This window comes from Pygocentrus nattereri, chromosome 24 (genome assembly GCF_015220715.1).
Source record: "Pygocentrus nattereri isolate fPygNat1 chromosome 24, fPygNat1.pri, whole genome shotgun sequence".
Lineage (NCBI taxonomy): Eukaryota > Metazoa > Chordata > Actinopteri > Characiformes > Serrasalmidae > Pygocentrus > Pygocentrus nattereri.
Window position 1 is genome coordinate 3,970,500 of NC_051234.1, and position 23,245 is coordinate 3,993,744.

General features: G+C 41.3%; 1 protein-coding gene across 3 annotated transcripts in view; it reads right to left on the reverse strand.

Moving 5' to 3' along the window:
- Window positions 1–23,245, reverse strand: part of sv2a (synaptic vesicle glycoprotein 2A) — a 76,973-nt gene continuing 53,728 nt past the window's right edge. For all 3 annotated transcript variants that reach the window (XM_017708736.2, XM_017708737.2, XM_037534043.1), the window contains exons 4-13: window positions 22,688–22,839; window positions 19,935–20,068; window positions 18,619–18,708; window positions 17,263–17,373; window positions 16,092–16,180; window positions 13,817–13,981; window positions 13,254–13,387; window positions 10,038–10,241; window positions 8,426–8,585; window positions 1–5,060 (exon numbers count right to left, since the gene is read on the reverse strand). In XM_017708736.2, the coding sequence (XP_017564225.1) occupies window positions 4,877–5,060; window positions 8,426–8,585; window positions 10,038–10,241; window positions 13,254–13,387; window positions 13,817–13,981; window positions 16,092–16,180; window positions 17,263–17,373; window positions 18,619–18,708; window positions 19,935–20,068; window positions 22,688–22,839 (1,423 nt within the window). In that variant the 3' untranslated portion in view covers window positions 1–4,876. The remainder of the gene's footprint in view (window positions 5,061–8,425; window positions 8,586–10,037; window positions 10,242–13,253; window positions 13,388–13,816; window positions 13,982–16,091; window positions 16,181–17,262; window positions 17,374–18,618; window positions 18,709–19,934; window positions 20,069–22,687; window positions 22,840–23,245) is intronic.

Genomic DNA, 23,245 nt, shown 5'->3' on the forward strand with positions numbered 1-23,245 from the left:
TCTTTATGACATTTGTTTATTATCCATATGTAGGTTTTCATTTCATTGAAGAACAGGGTAAGTTGACCGCACAGGTGCAGCGCAATTCCCAGCGTGACTCGGAAAATGAGGCGTCTCTCAACGAACTTTAGTACAGAACCATTTTGGTGTAACATTGAAATAGTCTCCGAGTTCAGCGATAGGGTCAGTGTCTTCACGCCATTGTCATTCTCATGTACAAAAACAAACGAATCACAAAAATGAACAACATACAGTAGTACTCTATTTCTTGTGTTCAACGGTTTTTGTCTTTTTCATTTTTTATTGTTCCACATATTTATACTTTTACATACAAACAACTACAATCTCTACAGCACAGTACAATGATAAGGTGATAAACTCTGTCACATTTAAATTATGGCAATACATTGTTATTGACAAAAGCATCAAAAGACCTATGGGATATTTGTAGAATGGTGGACATTGGCCTTTTAGATAGTTCTCTGTATATTTATATATATTCTTCTCTTTTCATCACTACACATCTCGCTGCATGTGGCCAGTTTGTTTTCGGTGTGCTTTCTTTTCCCAAATAGTTTGGGGGGGTCGGAGCTAAGAAACCTGTCAGTCACTTATTGCTTTGATTTCTTTTTGCGCACACGATGGACTGCTGCTAAGTGAGCACGTTCAGAATTACAAAAAGACCCTGTAACAAAAAAACATAAAAGAAATAATAGCAATAATTAAACAACCAGTAACAATCCAACAGGTGAAGTTCACAAATTCTAGGACTGCTTTTACGTACAAAGTCATAGCTTCATTGAGATCGTTTACTGTAGTTCAGCGATTTCACAGCATACGACAGCAAATATTGACATCCTCGTCTGTAGTTCAATTGGCGGACCAAGGACAACACGGAAGAGACGTGACGGCTAAGAGATACAAGCTGTACAACTGCGGATGAGAACGGATCTCGGCAAAAAATCTGCTCGGCCAACTTGGCAGTGATAGCCTACTAAAGTACGGGAGCTTTCGGAAATGACTTGGTATGTGCTTTTTCTGTGTGAGCTCAAAATTATTCCCTGATAAATAAAAAATTAACAGCCTTTTCTGAGCCCCTAAAGGTCGGTGGAAAAAAATGTAAGGCCTGGTGTTTCATGGCAATGATTACTGGAAATATAAGTTGCTGTCGATAGTCATTTTAGGCATATTTCATCATATTATACTGCTATAATCACACTATGTTGTTGGTGTAGCGTGAGTAATACAGCCCTTCATCCTTGGGCCAGACTCCTAACTTTACATTCGCCCTCTGTACACGGTTTAATTGTAAGTTGCTCTGAAAAAGAGCGACTGCCAAATGCTTAAATGCAACATTTGACTGACATGTAGAAACACTCAGGTAGCTTAGACATTCTTTGATACCGCATTGTTTTTCCGACTCACTTTGACTTCACATTTCTTTCAAAGGTCCTTCAGGGGCTCAGTAGATCCTACACAGGTTTGTTGCTCTTTTCGATTGTAACTGAGTAGAATATTGTGCGCCTACGGTTTGGGTCCTACACGAGCGACGGCGCTCTTATTTACTGTTTGAAACCAGTCTCTGCTTCCTTTTCGCATCATACCAGCTCAAGTCTGAGCTGAAGGCGTAGACCACTTTTGGCAATCACACGTGGCGCACGTAAAGATTGTCACTAATGCAATCTGTGATGTGGTTTCCTACTGACCTCGTAGGCGAAGAAGTGGATGCAGTTCCTGGAGCGATTTGTACTGGAATCTTCTAAAGCCTGATTTAGCCTAGTCATGATTTTTTTTGCCTGACTGTGTGACACTGAGGTTAGGCATGTACAGTAATCTAGTTGACTGAAGTCAGATTGTGCTTGAAGTTGATCGCAGTCACTTCTAAAACTACTTTGGTAACAAACCATAATGCTACTAAGTTAATCAGATGCTAAAGTAGAGAGGACCAGCTTACCGTAATGTGTTTTTTTGTCTGAGGACGTCTAGAATATGGCTGCTATCCTACATAATGGCAGTAAAGAAGAGTGACACCTCTGCATTGTCGCTGTGATTAGCACTATCCGCAAACAGAAGCGTCCGAGACTGGAAATCTGGTTTGCTTTTTTTTTTTCTTTCTTTTTTTTTGCTAAAAGGATCTGTGTAGGTAGCGGAAGGCAGTCATTATTAGTCTATTTAATAAGAATTGTACGGAACATGTGATCAGGTGCTGTCTACGCTGAAGTAAACATAAACCACCAGACTGAAAATCACAACAGAAAGTCATTTGGATACATTTCTGTGCTGTTCACTCAGCTGGCTTCCTCTGACGCCCCCGGTATCAGTTTTGCTCATCAGATCGATTTAACGTTTTAACGTCCAGCATTTTTTATTATTTTTTTCAAAACCCGACTTTCGTTGAAACGTCTCCGGTATTCAGTTGTAGAGATGTGAACGACACAGCGATAAATTCGCCCTGCTTGTGGCACAACCTGTTTCTACAGACACCCAAAGTAAAAAATACTATAAAATCAAACTCTCGGCATCATATAAATAAATAATAAATACAAATATTCTGTGGAACACCTCAACATTTCACATGCAAGCACACGCACACATACGTACATACGCACCTACAGATACCTCTTTGTCGCCGTAAGAACAGAAAAGAAAGTTTGAACGAACATGTTACGCATGGATTGCATTTGTATTTACCAGGTCTCTGAATATTTGTTTTTGTTCAAAATAAACGTACCGTAAAACAATATATATACAGACATCAAGTAGAACCTATCTAAGACATTATGGTACTATTTCAACATCTGAAACGGAACGATTTCGTCTATTCAGATTTTTCCCCTATATATTTATATATTTAATATTAGCTAGAGTGTTCAAACAGACAGACTCAACTGTATATTTATATTCAGTACATAATTTACATCATTTTCAAAATAAACCTATTGGGTTTTTTGATAGTCTCATCAAACCATCTTGTGCTTGATTTTTTATTTTTTTTCCCTTGTGGTTTTTTTGTCTTTTTCAAGAAACCTTGTGTAGATGGAAGGAAAGACATTTTTAAAATATTTTCATCACTAAAACTTTTTTTTTTGTTGCATTCTCCTCATCAGAAAACGCACGATCAAGGAGAACATAAGGATGGAATGATGGGCCTGCATGGAACTGGCGGTGTTTGACGAACGCAAATATACAGTAGGTAACGATCGTTCTGGAGAGGGCTTATAACGTGGTTTGTGATGGGACACAGCATGCCCATACAAAAAGTAATATATTGAAAATATACTACAATACAATCCTATTTATATTTTCGAATATATTGACTACATATAACAATATATTTAATTTTCATAGGGGCAACCAGTCTTATTATGTCACATATTTTACATCATCTCAGGCCCTGTCCACATCTGGCATTAACACATGTCCTGGGTGGTCTAACCGTAAGTTAATAGCGCTTTCCAGGTCATTTCAGAGACGCATTGTGATCTAACCACTCAGGTGGTCAGGGATGCATATGACCACTTTGTATTTGTAGCGTGAAAGTCCCAGCAACAATGAGAGACTGTCTAATCAGTCTGTACATTTGCGCAACCAAGCGCATTATTATCTGACAACAAATGGAGGAAGAGACTGTAAATGTCCAAAATCCAATCACATTAGGTGACCGGAGATCCACAGAAATGCCCCGTGTAAACCGCTATACATCTTACTGTCCACTTATGATCAGATCACTTCGGACGGACGTCAGCACCACTTATGGTCAGGGCCTTAGAAACCATCATGGGCAGAGTACGAGGTGGGGCAGCACTTAGGTCATATATACTATACTGTCATAAACATATTCTTATGTATTTCCACACTTCATTAGGCCTATATGCACAACACTTTCAATAAAGCCATTTCTGAAAGAATACCAGCATTCTCTTCATGGCGTACAACCGAACATCTTTCTGTTTCTCCTAAATAAAACCTTTAACTACGCTACAGTGCACTGGTGATTCTACCATTCCCTTCCACAAACAGCTGTGATCCAAAAGCGAGGACTGTTGGACTGGTGGAGAGAGACGCACGCACATGTCCACTATTCACGCCATTTCAGAAGAGAGTTCTCAGGATATCGCGAGCGGAAAATAACAACAACAACCAGCACCAGCACCACACTAGATCAAAAACACTCAAAACACTGTCCGTGCATTAAAAATCAACCCACTGACGACACCCATCATTCTCACCCATGGTTCCCAGCTAACAGAATGGCTTGGACTAAGATTAAAGGGAAGAAGTCAAACTCATCACAAACCGGGTCTCACGTTCAAACTATAAATAAACCTGGAATGCGTCTAAATGGCAGTCGTTTGACGCACACATACGTACACTTTGACATAAACACTCACACAACCTCAGTTTTCCCTGTAAGGACACTGGAGATAAGGACAAGATCAGACCTGCAGCCCAGGACTCAAACCCAACATCCTTAAGACTGTGCCACTTTAATATAGACAAATACGAGAAAGTGTGAACCGTAACCCTATTTTTTGGATGAGAGGAACTTGCACAAGACTGGTTTGAACGACGGATGGCTTTTCTGCGGCAAGATTGGTGTTTTGACGTCACTCGACTACATGACCTTAAGGGGAAACGACCCCAGTAAAACGATCGGACGCGTGTTGCTAAGAACTGTTTGCTCCTTGCTAAAATGACGGAAATCGTTCAACACAGAAAATGGAGGGGCTATGGTATAACATCTATATCTCCTGTAATGAGAGGACAAAACGGTACTTTTGTGTGTTTTTCTCCGCTGCTTGCAGCGTGGCTCAATCAGTGGGGTTTGGGGAACACTTCGTATTCAACGTCGCCACCTGCTGGCAGGGAGGTTGCACTATTGAAGCACCTGCCCCCGCGTCTCCGGAAGTTTCAGCGCCAGGAAGCTGCCGGCTGCCAGCGCCCCCGAGGCGAAGAGAATGGGCACTGCTTTGGTGATGCCCACGAAGGACTGGAAGATGCTAATTCCCAGCACAGCGGCAAGCTTGCACAGGGCGTTCAGAAAGCCAAAGGCTGTAGTTCTGTGGAAGACAGAATGAACAAGTTTCACAATTTTTTACTTTACTCTGAAAGTGTTCAGTCAGCCATGACATGTCTGGCGTTCAGAATGTGCTTCTTTAAAAGAAAGGTTTGATGAAAAATGCAGACTGACTTGAACTATAACAATGTACAACACTTCACTGTGTTGCTGAACGCTGCAGACAAAATCATTTCAGACAGCAGGTGTTGCGCTAAACTCCTCTTTGTGTGTCACACAGACACTTGAATGCTACAGATGTTCATGATTTCTTTTATAAATCAAATTCTTGCGTTTTCAAACTGAATATATACACTCACCGACCACTTTATTCAGTTCAGTTCAGTTGCTCGTTAACACAAATAGCTAATCAGCCAATCACACGGCCGCAGCTCACTGCATTTAGGCATGTAGAGGTGGTCAAGACGACCTGCTGAAGTGCAGACCGAGCATCAGAACGGGGAAGAAAGGGGATTTAAGGGACTTTGAGCGTGGCGTGGTTGTTGGTGCCAGACGGGCTGGTCTGAGTATTTCAGAAACTGCTGATCTGCTGGGATTTTCACACACAACCACCTCTAGGGTTTACAGAGAACGGTCCGAAAAAGAGGAGATATCCAGTGAGCGGTCAGTTGTGTGGACGAAAATGCCTTGTTGATGTGAGAGGTCAGAGGAGAATGGCCAGACTGGTTCCAGATGACAGAAAGGCAACAGGAACTCAAATAACCAACCAGAATCTCTCAGGAACGTTTCCAACACCTTGTTGAAAGTCTGCTGGTTGGTGAGTGTACATTTAAAACTGTATTAACGCTTATTGGCAAAAAAGGCTTATCCCAACAATCACCAACACCTTGAGCAACTGTTAATTTTTACAGCTCACAGTAAATCATGCTAAGCAGTAAACCACATGGACAAGTCTGCCAATCTGGGATAATCTCAAATAGCTAATGCCGTCACTGTTATCTTTAAAAATGGACAAAGGTACATTGCATAGTTAAACCACTATGCTACAAGCCTGAGCTGTACGCCTGCCCATTTTTATACATACAGTGTCAGAAACACATCAGGAGATTACTTTATGGTCCAACTTAATCTCAGGTGTGTGTTGATTTAATCATGCAGTTTGCACAATGCTCATTGGTGGTTATAAGTGTCCACTCTTTGGTTGAAAAAGATCTGTCTTGTTATCTCTTTAATGGAATTCCATCTTTGGGAAACCTTAAATCACTCACATCACCTCTGCTTAAACCTGAATCACATGTTATAAGCGATAAATGTTATGGCCTGAATAAAATATGAAGGATTGACCACATGGGGGTGCTGTTTGGCATGTAAGGTAAAACTGTAGCAGGCACCATGGTTACTACACATCTTCCCACAAATAACGCGGAGTACTCAATGCCAATCCAGCTGGGACTTCAGACATTTTGAGAGTGAATTTTGAGAGATTCCCCCAAGAATGATGCGTGTGAGCTGCAGAGAGGAGGTGGCACTGCAGTGGCTATGCAGCAAATGCACTTAAGAGCAGTAAAAACACTAGTTTAATTATTACACATAGCATTTATTCTTACCCTATTCATTAAGTGTTTAATTTACAATAAAAAAAGCTTAAATACACCATGACCTGTAATCCTTAATTCATCATGGCCTTTCATACACCTGTAATCCAGACAGATGATTTTTAGCAAATTAGCTGCTTGATCCATCTCAAATATTCCAATATTATATGACTAACTATTGATTTTTTATCCCAGGGAGGCTGAGCAGTGTGATACCCCGATAGTTGGCACACAACCTCCGTTCCCCTTTCTTAAAATTAGGGACCACCACCCCGGTCTACCAGTCCAAGGGTACTGTTCCTGAGGTCCATGCAATATTGCAGAGGCATGTCAGCCATGACAGCCCCACAATATCCAGAGCCTTAAGCATCTCCGGACGAATCTCATCCACCTCCGGTGCCTTGCCACTGAAGAGCTTGCCAACTATCTCAGTGACTTTCACCAGGGAAATGGAGCTTAACACGCCAGAAGCCTCTGGCCCTGATTACCGTGAGGGAGCCACCGTTGCGGCTGCCACCTTTTTTGCCTGTCAGTACCTCTCTGCTGAGTCTGGAGGTCCACCAGGGGGTTCTTGGGTTACCGCAGTTTCCACAGTAGTGGTTTTGAACAGGGTTTATTCAGACTCCATGTCCCCTACCACGTCCGCGACATGAAAAAAGCTCTCCCAGAGGTGGGAGTTGAAATCATTCCGAACAGGGGCCTCCAACACTCGTTCCCAGCACTCCCTCACTATTCGCTTGGGCCTACCGGTTCTGACCATCAGTCTTCCCTGCCATCTGATCCAACTCACCACCAAATGGTGATCAGTTGACAGCTCAGCACCTCTCTTCACCCGAGTGTCCAGAACATATTATCCCAAGTCAGATGAAATGACAACAAAATCGATCATTGACCACTGACCCAAGGAGCTCTGGTACCATGTACACTTATGAATATCCTCGTGTTCAAACGTGGTGTTCGTTATGGACAATCCATGCCTGGCACAGATGTCCAATAACAATTCACCATTTGGGTTTAGATCAGGCAGGCCATTCTTCCCAATCACGCCTCTCCAGGTCTCCCAGTCATTGCCAACATGAGCATTGAAGTCTCCCAGTAAGACTATGGAGTCTGTAGGCGGAACCCTTTCCAGAACCCCGCCCACTCACTCCAAGAAGGCCGAATATTCTGAGCTGTTGTTTGGTGCATAAGCACAGACAACAGTCAGAGTTTTCCTCTCTGCGAATTTAATTCGCATTGAGGCGACCCTCTCGTCCACCGGGACAAATTCCAACTGCACGGCCACCAGCTGGGGACTTGTGAGTCTCACCCTGTGCAACCCCTGAGTAGGAGAGGGAATAACCCCTACCCAGGAGTTTGGTTCCAGAGCAGACGCTGGGTGGAGGTGAGCCCAACTATATCTAGTTGGTACCTCTCAACCTCCCGCCCAAGCTCCGGCTCCTTCCCCCCCAGTGAGGTTACATTCCACGTACAAAGAGCCAGTTTCTGCCACAGGGGCCTAGGCCCTCCGGCAATCTCCCACTGCATATACGGCACTACACTCCTCCTCCATGCAGGACCTTGCGGGTGGTGGGCCCACATGGTCTCCGCACGTCGCCTCTTCTGGCAGAGCCCAGGCTGGGTTACGTGGGCTGCCACCAGGCAGTCACCGAGGGATACTACCCCCAGGCCTGGCTCCAGGGGTAGGTCCTGGTGACCCCTCTCCCGGGCAGGGTACACAATTGTCAAAGTAATATTCCTTTAATACGAATATTATGTGCTACATTCAAACAAATAAAATGTGCTACATTCAAACAAGATTAATCTGGTTTACCTCTTATCAGATGGGTACAGCTCTACTGTGAGTACATCCAGGGAGTTCCATGACGCAATGCTGATGCCTCCAAAGAGACAGAGGAGGGCAATCATGGCAGACTCGCTGTTCCCAAACGACAGGAAGAAACAGCTGACACAGGAGATCACACTGGAGCCAGCTGCAGAGGAGAGAATATTGGTGTGGTTTTATTCTGAGGCAAAAGAACAATAACAGTAATATACGTAATACACCATAAACATAGGCGCAGTACACTGTGTTCCCTCTCCCTGCACTGCACAGTTTAGTGCTTTTACTGCCCCTACACTCCTCACTCAACTAGTAAGTTCATCAGGAGGTCAGGTGTGCTGGGAAAACATAAAAATGTGTGTTCCATGAAGGAGTAAATACCAGTGCGAAATCTGAAATATGTGGTTACACTACTGTAGAGTGGTGTTCACAAGGCTATAATGACACCTACATTAGTCCTTCAGGACAATGTGTGTGTATACACACACACACACACACACACACACACACACACACACACACACACACACACACATATATATATATATATATATATGTCATGGATGGCTTCCTAGGTGCCTTAGGCACACTGCCCTACATGTATATGTATATACATATCTATTTAAATGTTTCTATAATTTATATATATATATATATATATATATATATATATATATATATATATATATATATATATATATATAAATTATAGAAACATTTAAATAGGCATCATTTGTCACAAAGGTTGCATTTCCCAACTTTGATGTCAACCTGACACAACATCTGTCAAGTGTCCTCCATTTTTTTCTGATATTTGCTTGTGTCATGACACATATCTTTGAAGAAATGAAAGTACAAGTTATGATGACTGACATTGTAGCTCAGTGTATGTCACAGTAACGTAATACTGGTGTTATATGCTTCCCTGGTCAGACTGGTTAGACCCTATGTTAATTTTGCATTTCAAATGCACATCTTTTTTGATGATGGTGGTCACTTGTCATGGATGGCTTCGTAGGTGCCTTAGGCACACTGCCCTACAGCAAAGTGCTACAACAGTATGTATTACCGTAGTAGTAATACCATGTATAGCAGTATAATATGGATAGTATAGTTGTATAATAATATGTGGTGATAGGTGTTTAAACGTTCATTACAGGTTTGTTACATTACCCTCATAGTTCCACTAATGCCTGACATGTTCTATCTGAGTCACAACATTTAGGATAAGGGGAAAAACTGTAAATTTGACTTTTCCGCTGAACTGTGATTTTAATGGAAAATAAGTACTAAGGAGGGCATGTGTAAGAACTGGAAAAGGACTGAATGACTTTGCTTTTAACTCAAAAAAGTCACAAGTCCTGGATGCTGAATCAGTTTTATTCTTAATCACTGGTAGTTCACTGAAACAGCTGCCTGACTGATTACTGCTTCTTCATCTAGGTAGAGGGGAAAATCTACGTAGAGGGGAAAAGTGGAAAACCAGGCTTTGGGCTGCTATATACTGAATAACCCTTTGCTACTTAAAATGTCTTTCACTGATCTGTTGCATTCACGTCTGTCTAGTCACTGACTGGCCTTTACAGGTTGCAAGCTCTTTTACCCAGCATCCTCAGGCGTCCGATCTTGTCCATGAGCAGAGCAGACACGATGTTCCCGGGCAGGACAGCCAGTGTACCCAGGAAACTGACAAAGTAGATCATGTAGGCGTTGTTCTCGTCACTAAAGTCCAGCAAGCAGCCCTCTTTGTTATGCAGGAAGGTGCTGTTGATGAGACGACTGTTGACCAGTCTGTACTTGTACAGGTCTGAAAAGAAGAAGAGAGGCGGCTTATTACCAGCACCAAATGCCCGTTATACATATATTTATCCATTAATTTGATTGGCTTGAATTGAAAGCCTAGCTCTAAGAGTCACAGATCACCCTTGGTGTCCCAACATGTTTACTGATGTCTTTCCCATAGCACCCTCTTTCAAAGTGACTTAGATCTTTTCCTCTTGCCAGATCAGCTGGGCCTGCTCAGCATTTTTATACATGGCAATGAGCATGAAAGGACGTTGATTACTTAACCGTATCTTACCTGTCTGGTAGCATCTACATCCGTCCACTCATATAATCAGGGTTTTCTTTTCATTTGTCACCTGTTTTTATCATGACCACGAGCGGCGCTGTCAACATATTCCACTGAAAACATATTTTAGTATATTCTCCTCACATTGTGGAATATATTGACCACATATTGCTACATTCGGTTTTCCTGTGGGCTTAGAATCATCGTATCAAGAACTGTCATGTTAGCATTTTTATACTATCCTACACTCCGAGACCAACCAGTGTGTGCCTGGTCGTATGCAGCTGCAGCCACACAACAGATGTAGATTTGTGTGAGTAGTGCACATTCAAATCTGTGACCTTTCTAAAAATGAATATTTGTGACTGAATACTTTATTATATGATGCCATCTCAATGTAAGCAGCCTCATTCATGCTGAAGCGGAGAAGCCAAGAGCACAGAGAGACATTTGAGGAGATTTCGGCCTTTGCTATTCATCTAATAGACTCTTAAAAGCATCTATTTAGACTCGTAGCGGCAACAGATTTTGTTCCTTCCTTAGGAGACAGCATTGCAGCCTGTGTTGCTAGGATACCTAAAACCATTTCAGTGCATCACATAGTTCCACTGAATGAGGTCATTTTGACTGATGGAGAGTGTATCAGCTGACAGTCCTCTGTTTAAGGATTATAGATGGGAAAGACTGGGTTCAGCTTGTGTCTGCCTTACAAATTTTACTACGCCTGTCCAGACAACTAATGCTAAGCTACCGGACACAGCAGGGGCTCTCAATCTTGCCCTGCAGTTTAGTGCCTCACCTGCTACAACGTCCATTTTGAAGTCATTAAAGGGGTCGTTAACTTCTCTCTCAATGCTCCGCCCATGAACGCACTCCCTTGCAGCTACTGTTCTGAGGGTGGACATTCAACCTAATGAATAACTGTAATTCACAACTCAGTTTCGAGTGCTACTCATTTCCAATATTTATTTTGTATTTATGTGAAAAGTCACACTGTAAGTATAGATCAAGTGTACTTCTTGTATGATCTAGGTCAGTGGTTTTCAACCCGTGTGCCGCAGTGGTTTTATTAGGGTGCCGCAGGCATTTTTTAAAAAATAATAAAAAATTTTTTTAAAATACCAAATGTTATGTTTTTTTTTTTTTGTAAAACTGAAACATATTTAGGTCGACCACATTTATTACTCTGGTGAAAAGCTAGATATAAATTAATATGCTGTTGTATGAAAATACTGCACAAATAAATTGTGCGTAAAACCCTTTAGGCTCCACATGCCTGAGAACAGGGAGTGAGTAATGGCTGCTCTGTGCTGAGCACAGCAACAATTTTTTTCCATCATTTAGAGGATAAACAAGGACCAGACTGAGACCTCTGTCCGCAATATATTTCAGCATGCCATCCAGCACTGCCAAACATCAGCTCATTAGATAAGCTAGAACATTTGGCTTATTGTGTTACATTATGATCAAATCAAGCAAAACTGACAGGCTATACTGATGACTGAATTATATATGTTTGCGCTTTAAATGTTCTGGGTGGTAAAATGTGGACAGAAGCTTCTGTGGGCCACTGGATAGAAAAGGTTGATTTTTTTAATAATAAACATCTGAGTGCAAGGCTAAGCAGAACGTTCATTAGCTTTAGCTGCTTTATCATTGCTATTTTGATAAGCCGCAATTTAATTCATAGCCTATATCACTAGCTAATGTAGCATGGCTGAATTTAATTAAAGGGACTTGGCGAAAACTTAATTGTACAAACCATGCATAAACAAACAGAGGCTTCTCTAACAAGCAATGAAAAAAGCTGAAGCAGCAAACTTTCTGCTAAGCCTATCAACTAAATTTCTAAAAATCAATTTTTCCCTAAAGAACTTAAGTACAGAGCAAAAAAAATGCACACAAAGTGAAGATTACTTAAAATGAATAACACGTTCTGAAATGACGTATTTTGAAAAGACTGAATAGGATTTTTGTCAACAGTCCAACAGTCCAAGCTTCCAACTTTGCGACAGTAGTTACTAGAGGTGTAACGATAAAAAAAATCATTCTTTAATTCAAAACGATTCAGAGATGTCTTGATGCATTTTTTGATACTGCAAAAATAAATAAACAGTGCTTGAAGATGTGCCTCACGTTATGTTAATGTTTTCATTTACAGTTTGTTGGAGTATTCAAACTTCTGAATGTACAATATGCAGTACAACAGTTAGAACAAGGCACACAAAAAGTATTAACATGATTATGATGCTATTTGTTATAAAATATATTTAAAGACTAACATTTTAATAGAAATCCTGTTGGACTGGAACTGCTGTACTGTCTAGTTTCATCAGGGTTTCTGTGTTGATTCAACATAGAACAGTATGTGCTCTTTACTATAGAAACCATGTCTGAAATCAGCGCTGATTCAACCGTTCTGCGTATAATTGGACAAATTGCTATTGGGTTAGCTACCCTGCATCCATACAGCGAAAGGGTACTATTTCTTGGTGGAAAGAACTGCTAATAATAAAGCACATTTGCTTACAATGTTCATAACTTTTTTCTTTCTTTTTTATTTTATCACAAATAACATCACGGCTGCACGGATATGAGCCGAATTTAAGTACCGTAGGTCATCACAGTTGTCCTCCCGTGTTCTGCTGCTTATCTTCTACCTAGATAGGTCAGTTAATGGACGAGGCTTGGGATAACAAAGGGAGATGGAGGGCAGGATGACTCCCAAGGAGGCCGCCCTGTTCTCACCTGTGTTGTAGAAGAGGGTGGCGATGAAGGTGCAGTTTTTGAAGAAGGTGTTGGTGGAGGTGATATCCTCGAAGTAGCACTCCTCGAACAGAGAGTCCTCAAAGACCATAGACTTCATTTTCAGGTTCAAAAACCTTCAGGAAAGCCAGGAGAAAGCCTCAGCACTCTGGGAAAAACTCGGCTTAGCTAGTATTCGGCGAGGTAAGGATACTGGTACACAAGAATATCTGTTCCACAAAGTATTTGAAAACTCCTACTAATGGCCACGTATAAATAGGCCAACGCCGTGCGGCTCAGCTCAGCCCGGTTATCTGAAGACTTTATGCAGAAATGAGTGTTAACACCTGCTGTGTTCATTAGGGAACACTGCAACAGCACAGCATACACTGGAGACCATTATCATTACAAAACACCTTCTGATGAGTGGGCACTTAAAAGTCGTGATGCACCAGCGTACCACATTAAAGTTTTCATTCACATCAGCCGGATGAGCAGACAGAGAACTCTGAAAACAACAGGCTATATATCTCGCCGCTGGGGTCCAATTTTTCTGAAGTGCTTACTTGTTGTTGAAGTACTCTCCTTGGCGATGGATCTGGTTCTCCAGGGTGAAGTTGAAGGTCACGTGTTCCACTTTCTCCTTGATGAAGACTTTGGTGCGGGAGGAGTACTCCTGCTTCTGCAGGTACTTGATCATGTCAGGGAACCACACGGTCAGGCCGTAGTAGCTTAAGAGAGAGAGCGAGAGCACAGGGTGCCATGAGACAGCTCATTAAACGCTAATGATTCCAGTAATTAGACCAAAATCATTTTTTACAGAGATACACAGATTCACTGAAGCCAGGACAGCCTGCGCTAATCCTCCGAGCTTAAACGAAAGAAACACTGAGCAAAAAAGCTAACAAGGCTAAAAGTTAGCAGTGCATGAAAAACACCAATTAGCCTGATCTCATTTGTATAACGCAACTTGGTCCTGATAGCTTTGATGCACTGTTAGCAAATGTAGTGTTTTTATTGAGTGGATCTTCAGGATAAAGAGCGAAATACTGGATGTTTTCATGCTGGATATCGGAGCCTCTAACAAGGCTAACAGTATAAGTAAGCAGCATATACTAAAAACACCAATAAATGCAATCTCATCTGCATAACGCAAAATGTACAGCACTGTGTGAAAGTCTTAGGCATCCAAGACACATTTTCAAAATCTATTTATTTGTGTAGTTTGTGTTTAGATTTGTCACTGTGTTTTGCACGCTGTGAAATTAGACCTCTGCATTTAACCCGTCCGTGCAATGAAACACCCACATACATGCACACTAGTGAACACACACACTAGGGGGCTGTGAGCACACTTGCCCAGAGCGGTGGGCAGCCCTATCCACAGCGCCCGGGGAGCAATTGGGGGTTAGGTGTCTTGCTCAAGGGCACTTCAGTCATGGACTGTCAGCCAAGGGGATCGAACCGGCAACCTTCCGGTCACAGGGCCAGTTCCCTGAACTCCAGCCCACTTTTGCTGAGGAAAGTGTTAATATTTGAATAACAAAATTTATAGAATATTAATTTATAATGATTATATACATATATAAATAATAAACAGTGATGTTCTGGATGTTGGTGTGTGTGTTTACCCATCTCCAAGCCTCTCCTCCTCGAGGAAGCCCAGTATTATATGTAGTTAAAAAGCAGCTCCTGGTTTGACCAATCAGTGCTCAGTAAATTGAGCTCATGATGTAATTGATGATATTAACGAGTCTCTGTGGCGGCTGTGAAGGTGTCAAGGAAAAATATGGACCCGAGAAATTCTGGTTACTTTTTATAGTTTTTCTGTTTATTTGAATTATGAATACGACTTTATTCTAATGTATATTGTGATAAACTCCCTGCTGAGGTCAACTGTTTAAACATTCGCTTAGATGCCTAAAACTTTCACAGTACTGTACCATCGCATCTGCATAATGTACTTAAGTACCTAAGTGGTGCACAAACATGGTAAGTGGAGCTGATAAAATGGATAATGAGTGTAGAAACAAAGAGGTGGTTTTAAAGCTATGGCTGATTGGTGGACAACTCAGCTAGCTAGATATCTACATATCCAGCTACCTTGATAACTTCAGCTTTTAGCTTGCTGTTCTCCTTATCTGAGGAGTCATTTCTGTCATTTGAGTTTTCCATTATCTCCAACGTAATGATGATTTAAAAACATTTACTACAGTTATACAGCTGCAATTAGATATTTGGCCTTCCAGCAGTAATGTCAGCTTCCTTCTGCATTCACCAGCCAACTAAGAGAAGCTAAATCCAGCCCAAAGCAGCCGTAGTTCTTCAAAGGTTCCTCCCACCACCAAGATAATCAGAATGGGTTTTCCTAGTCTTTAAAATGGAAATTCTCACTCTAGAGACTAGCGACACACTGCTGTAAGACGCAAGTAGAGTTGTATACAAGAGATGTAGTGACGTTTAAATTTTTCTTTCTGTCTGCACTGTGCTACCGTCTGAATCCTCAAATCAGAGAGTGAAATATGGATATAAATACTGGCTGTTCTTGGATCAGGAATCTGTCCTGACTGACAATTTCTGAATCATGCCTCTTCGACCGTGTGCCATATTACTAAGCTGCCTGCTTTTGATAATGATAGATAATAATAACGATAATGATGAAACTGATAATAGATTGATAATGAAGGACAGACTAACAGTGGAAAAAGTTAGCAGTGCACGAGAAACACCAACAGGCAAGACATGTGTGTCACGACAGACGTAAAGCACTGTTAGCGATGTTATCATTCTGAGGAGCCGAACGCTTGGATGGGGTTAACAACCAAAGGACAGGTCCTCTACCTGAAAGACATGGAGAACCACACAGCCATCAGCATGTAGGTGACGCGGCGGTACTCAGGATTGAAAACAGTCAGGAAGTTGCCCCACACCTGCGAGAGGTTCAGTGACAGGATATTAACACAGACAAGACAATGTTCTCTTGGAAGGCCATTACCGTCACAGGAGTCGTTTTAAAAAAATTACATTTCCCCCAAAATCAGTCAGACGAGACATGTTTGGAGAAAATGGATAATGTCTTTGCACAGCTAAAAACAGAAGTGGCAACCATTTCAAAACCTTTTTGTCCTTCCGATAAACATCTGTATTTCCTACTCATTTCTAGAATATCAGTGTTGGAAAACCTGCAAATCTATTTGAGATTACTTTACAACTCGAGGCATTTTGAAGCAAGCATGATCATGTACTGATGCAGTTTGTATGATGCGGTCCAAGCCTCTGTGTCACGATTGGCCCCTCCCAGTCCTCCATATGCTTTTGTTTGTTTCTTCCTGGTCCTGCCCCCTTGTTTCTAAACTCCACCCTTGCTCATTTCCACCTGTGTCTTGTTAACCAGTCTCTGTATTTGAGCCCTGTGTTTTTCCCTAGTTGTTTGCTGGTCTTTGTATTGTAGTGTTTGCATTGCAGTGTTTGGTCTTTGCATGATATTGTTTGGTGTTTGTCCTTCTGGTCTCTGTTATATTTCATAGTCTCTGTTATTGTGTTTAGTCTGTGTTTCTTTTGGTTATGTCTGTCCCTCGTTCTATCCGTGTTGGCTCTCTGACCCTGGGCTGTCTTGACCCTGATTATGGATTTGCCCTTAATAAATCTCGCTTCTCTCAGCACATGCGTCCGCCTCATCATCGCTCCCACACCTTCGGGCTACAATAATTTTGCCCAGTGCAACAACTAAACAAGTAAACTTTAGACACCAAACATGTCTTGGCTGATCGACTACATTTCGGGTGAGAGGAAAATGTTTTTTTCACCAAACTATTACTTTAAGCAGCCAGGCAGTGCTGTAATTCAGTCAGCTGACAGACTGTTTATTAGTCTGTCAGCTGAGCAGCAATTACATGTTTCCGTATTCTCCACTGACGTGGTGTGCTTACTATGGCATCAGTCCTACTGCCTGGTGGCATTTTGGCTGAGAATGAGTCTACTCATTTATAGATCTGATGTCTAATTGAAGTACCTGATGAAAGAGGTTGGTGAGCTTGATTCTCCAGCGCAGGTGCCAGGCTGTGGCCTCACCTCCCATATCCACCAACTCGTCCATCTGCTTCACTGTCTTAATAGTGGTCACCTAGGGTTTCAGCAATATACAGCTCATGTATCGTCTTCTTCTAAATATTGATCAATATTAATAGCAGACTGTTGACTTAAGTGTTAAGCGTTTCTTCTTGAGACATTTTCAGATGAACCAGTAAATACCAGTCGAATAAACAAATTCACTCTTAACCCCTTAAAATCCCAGGCTTATTACATACTAAGGCTTATTATTCAGTAATTACAGACTTCAGAAACTTCATTGTTTTTTTTCCATGTTCTTCCCTGTCCTGGCACTACAATACCCAGCATGCATTACACAAAAACATCATACAACCTTTGGAAATCCCTGTGGTGTCAACTAATTCTGACTGCTAGCCTAGCCACCAATCTATAGGCGAGTAAATACAAACAAAGCTAACATTAGTTTATCTCTTTCTGCAGTCTCACAAAATAAACACAAACATGTTCTGTCCTACGATTCTATCGTTATTTAGCACAAAACTATTTACCCCTTCAGGTGGAGAAAAGAAGGTAGAATGAGGTACGGTATGTAGATGGCCAGGTAGCTACCATGTCAGCTTTTTGCTTGAGTAATCTCATAATTTGAATAATCCATTATTTCTATTGTAATGCTGATTTAAAGACATTAACTACAGTGACACAGCAGCAATAAGATATTTTTGTTCCTAGCACAATATCAACTCTCTGGCTTCCTTCTGTGTTTACCAGCTAACAAAAAAAAACACATACTGAAATCAGCCCATCCCCAAATATCCTCCCAGAAGTAGATTTTCAGATGTAGGTTTTGAAAGATAGATCATCAAATGACAGCTGCAGTTACATTTTTCATTTTGGCTAGAGTCTCTTTTTATCTGCACATTCAGGTATTCATTTATAGGTAGTGAACAAAATGTGTTCATCACTGTCACATATCAGTTCTGACAGATTTCTGATTTTAACACAGAAAAAAAAAAGAGATTCACTCTTTCGAAGAATGCACTGTTTAGCACACTCCCCCTCCCAGCCTGCACCACATCTGTGCCAACAGCAAAATAACAGTATCCAAGGAAACAGCCATTTTCAGTTTAAACTGAAGTTTGCATATTTCACATGACTAATTCTAAGACTCAGAAGTATCACATGAATGTTATGCCACTGCCATAACAGATAAATGGAAACTCATCAGCATGACTGAATAATTCATTTTTTAATTGGAATGATTCAAATTCCCAAGTTTCTGCCGTTTTTCTGAGCTCTTGTGAGAGTCGCTGGTACTTACAGAGAAGACCCTCTCAGGGTAGCCCTTGGCCCTCATGTTGGTGTCATGGACTTGTTTCAGGATCATCCAGGCTTCATCGTGTTTTCCGTTCTGTTAAAAGCAGAGAGTCGGTTAGAGCGGATCAATGATCATTTTAATTTCATAGTTGCCTTAATTGTCTGTCACTTGACAAGACAGAATATGCTAATTTCCAGGATTTGGCAAGTTGCCTAGGTTTTCAAGTCATCATTCAGGAATGAAACCTTCTGGATTGAAAACTGTCTGATTTGAGGAACACTGGTCTACACTGTTTCAAGTGTAGCTGATCAGCTAAGACATGTTTGGTGTCTGAAGTTTGCACTGGGCTAATATACCCAGCAAGAAATGGAAACGGGAATACAAGCCATCGGTTTAGCAATACACAAGCTGCATAAATCATCTCTTTCTTGCTTCAAACCATGCCAAACTGCTGGTAATCTTAAACAGACTAGCTATTGTTCTTAATCCCACTGACAGTTGACTGTGGAATATTTAGTAGTGAGGAAATTTCACAACTGGACTTGCTGCACAGGTGGCGTCCGATCACGGTACCACGCTGGAATTCACTGAGCTCCCATTCTTTCACTAATGTCTGTAGAAGCAGTCTGCAGGCCTAGGGGCTCGGCTTTATACACCTGTGGCCATGGAAGTGATCGGAACACTTGAATTCAATGATTTGGATGGGTGTGTGAATACTTTTGGCAATATAGGAGGGTACCAGGAGGGTAAACAAATCTAACCACTAGTTATACTACAAGGCAACAATAAGTGTCCTTTTTATCCTGAGCTGTGGTGCATCTTTAGAGCCACTTTGCATGGCCTTACACCCAAGGCTCCCTGTGGCAGCACAGCCCATGGCAACCACACCATATTTGTAGGTCAATCACTCCACAAGGGAGCGCTATTACCACTCAAGTAGCTTTTATTACTTCTGAGGAGTGCTGCTTCCCATCAGTGACGCTGTATGTCATTGTTTGGATAATAGTGTTATGCACTATCTCAGACATACTATACACAATATGAGAAAACACATAAGTTAGTCTGTTTAGGAGTTCTTAACAACTTGACGCATGCAGTTTGTACAGTGCTAACTGGTGGGACATAAGCTTTCATACTTGTTAGCTACATTAGCCTCTTAGCTCCAGTGCAAAACTAAAGATGCAAACACTAAAGATTTCTTGGCTGATCGACTGCATTTGGAAGGAAGGGCAACTGTGTAAATTAGATTTTTGGCTGAATCATTGCTTTAAGATGAATGTGATCTGTCATCTGTAGACGTGTGCAGCTGAGTCACTGACCTCCAGGAAGAAGCGTGGGCTCTCTGGCATGGTGTTGAGTGCTGCAATGGCAGCTACCGATGGGAATGCACACACCAGCACGAACACCCTCCAGCTGTGGAACTGGTAGGCTGATCCCATCTGGAAGCTCCAGCCTGATTGGAGACACAAAGAAAGCTTTAGAGCATAAGCAGGGCAACCAACTAACATCCAGTTCATTCAAACATCTTTTCATTTGCTTGGAAGTTGACTTACTACCTTCCCTTCTAACACAGTGTTACTATATTAAGCTCTGGCACTGCCTGAAAGCACATCCAAATAATTTATGTTTGAACCTTTCTTGGGGATCCTAAATCACATAACAGGGAATCCTATTTCACAGCATGAACTCTCAGTCTGCCGAGGAGTATACGCACTGGGAATACTGTTGCAGTGGGGGATGATGGTTATGGTGATGAGAGAGCTTTTAGTGATAATGGTGAAGGTGGGACTGTTAGCATTACGGGCACAACTATGTAATGTTTTCAAATATTCTGTTCGATATTGTATTCTGTTCATATCTATATCTTTAACTCTTTAAGCCTTTTTTCTGTTAATAACATGACGTTGTTGCATTATCTGCCTTGTTAACAATGCAATGAAGCTGAAAAATGTGTAGACTTTGTGTCACAAGCTACCTGATTAAAAAAGATACATGAACAGGAATATAAATCACACATCAGGAGCTCCACTGTGTTTTCTATCACTGTGTAAAAGGTGCATGAGGCCTCCTTTATTGCTGGATATACTGTGACTTCAGTAAAAGAAGCCTCATGCACCTTTTTCACAGTGATCGAAAACACAGTGGCACACAGAAAGCTTAGATTCCACACGCTGACAGGTTTTACTACACACAGTACAGACGTGTACGCACTGCAACTCCTCTGGCGGCAAATTTAAAGGAGTTTAAGAGGCCATCACCAAATTCTCAGAATGTGATGAGAGGCTCAATTCAGTTAATGTGAACTAAGTAAAAAACGAAACCTTGCACACATTATATTATTTTGCTTTTGAATTAAATGTAATTTAAAAAATCTTCAAAGTAATGAACAAATATCACTAGTAAACAATATTTTCATAGCATATAGCATAGAATACTGATTCATGGCAACACTAAACAGGTTAGTGTTGTAAGAACTGTTAATATTCACAGTAATGATGGTGAGGGTGGGACTGTTGTGATAGATCATGATGATGTTACTAGAGATAGTGAGGGTGAGATTGTTACCATAGATGATGATGATGTTAATTGTAAGGCTGGATTATAACAATAGATGATGAAGATGATGGTAATAGTCAGGCTGGGGTTGTTATGACAGATGACGATGATGATAGCAATAGGCAGGCTGGAATTGTTATGATAGGTGATGATGACAATGATGATGACGATGATGGTAATAGTCAGGCTGGGATTGTTATGATAGATGATGATGATGGTAACATTCAGGCTTGAATTGTTGATAGATGATGATGATGATGATGACGATGATGGTAACTGTCAGGCTGGGATTGTTACGATAGATGATGACAATGGCGATGATGACGAGGATGGTAATAGGCTGGGATTGTTATGACAGATGATGATGATGACGATGATGGAAATAGGCTGGGATTGTTATGACAGATGATGATGATGATGACAATGATGGTAATAGGCTGGGATTGTTATGACAGATGATGATGATGACGATGATGGAAATAGGCTGGGATTGTTATGACAGATGATGATGATGATGACAATGATGGTAATAGGCTGGGATCATTATGATTGATGATGATGATGACAATGATGGTAATATTCAGGCTTGAATTGTTATGGTAGATGATGATGATGATGATGACGATGATGGTAATATTCAGGCTGGGATTGTAATGATAGATGATGATGATGATGACGATGATGGTCATATTCAGGCTTGAATTGTTATGATAGATGATGATGACGATGATGGTAATATTCAGGCTTGGATTGTCATGATTGATGATGATGACGATGATGGTCATATTCAGGCTTGAATTGTTATGATAGATGATGATGATGACGACGATGATGATGACGACGATGGTATTATTAAGGCTGGGATTGTAATGATAGATGATGATGACGATGACGGTCATATTCAGGCTTGAATTGTTATGATAGATGATGATGATGATGACGATGATAATTGTGAGGCTGGGATTGTTTCCGTAGATGACGATTAACCCTCTGGGGTCCACAAACCGCTTGTGAAATTTGATGTTTCGATGTCTTTCTCTATCTTTGAGATAATAGTGCAGAAATACGGCTCAAACATTTCCAAAATCTGTAGAGTTGCTTCTTATTGTGAGATTGCATGTAAATCACATCTAGAGTTATGAGGCTATGAAGAGGGGTTGAGAAAAACGTCATGTGTACTGTGTGTAACTGGTGGGTAAATTGGTGAAACTGACCAATGGAGTGTTGGGGTAGGATTATTAATTCAGATGATGATGGTGCTAATAGTGAGGGTAGAACTGGTGTTCGCAGTGATGATTTGAGGATTCTGAAGAGGATTGCAGAATTACAGGTAATACTAATGCTGAGGCTGACCACAGACAATGATGATGGTGGTGGTGGGACTGTTAAAACAGATAAAGATGGTGTGTGTGGCAGTGGTCAGGGTAGGATGGTCACCACAGACAAAAATGATGGTGAGGATAAGACTGTTACCCATAGAGTATAATGATCTTAATGGTGAGGGTGGGATAATTACCATAGTGGGGGATGATGGCCCAGGCCATAGCTGAAGCGTAGATTCCCCCAATCATCCAGAACATACAGAGCCAGCTCAAGTGCTCGCCACGCTTCTCCTGAGCCAAAAACTCAGAGTAGTACGAGAAGACTATGGGGATAGAGCCCCCAATTCTGAAGCCAGGAAGGAGAGAGAGGAAGGAGAGAAAGCATTAGCTAATGTCTACAAGATGACATTACATTACTGTTCCTAATACACGTAATGGGTATTATTAGTAGCAAAGCCTCTGAAAATAAAGGCAGTGATCATAAAACCGCACCTCTGCATTTCTGTAGGCTGCTCTAATCTTTGTAATCTTATATCAGCTACAGGATAGTATTAGCTCAAAGCAACTGGGCAAGACTATCCAATTTTCCTTGAAGTCTCGTCCCTTCGCTGTCATATGGCATTATACAAAAACAGCTAAATTACTTCCAGTATATTATATTTTACCTTGACACAACACAGATTATTGGACATAGATAATATGATTTTGAGCCTGGCGTTTGCTGCTGTACAGTGTTTGGACAATAAGAGTAG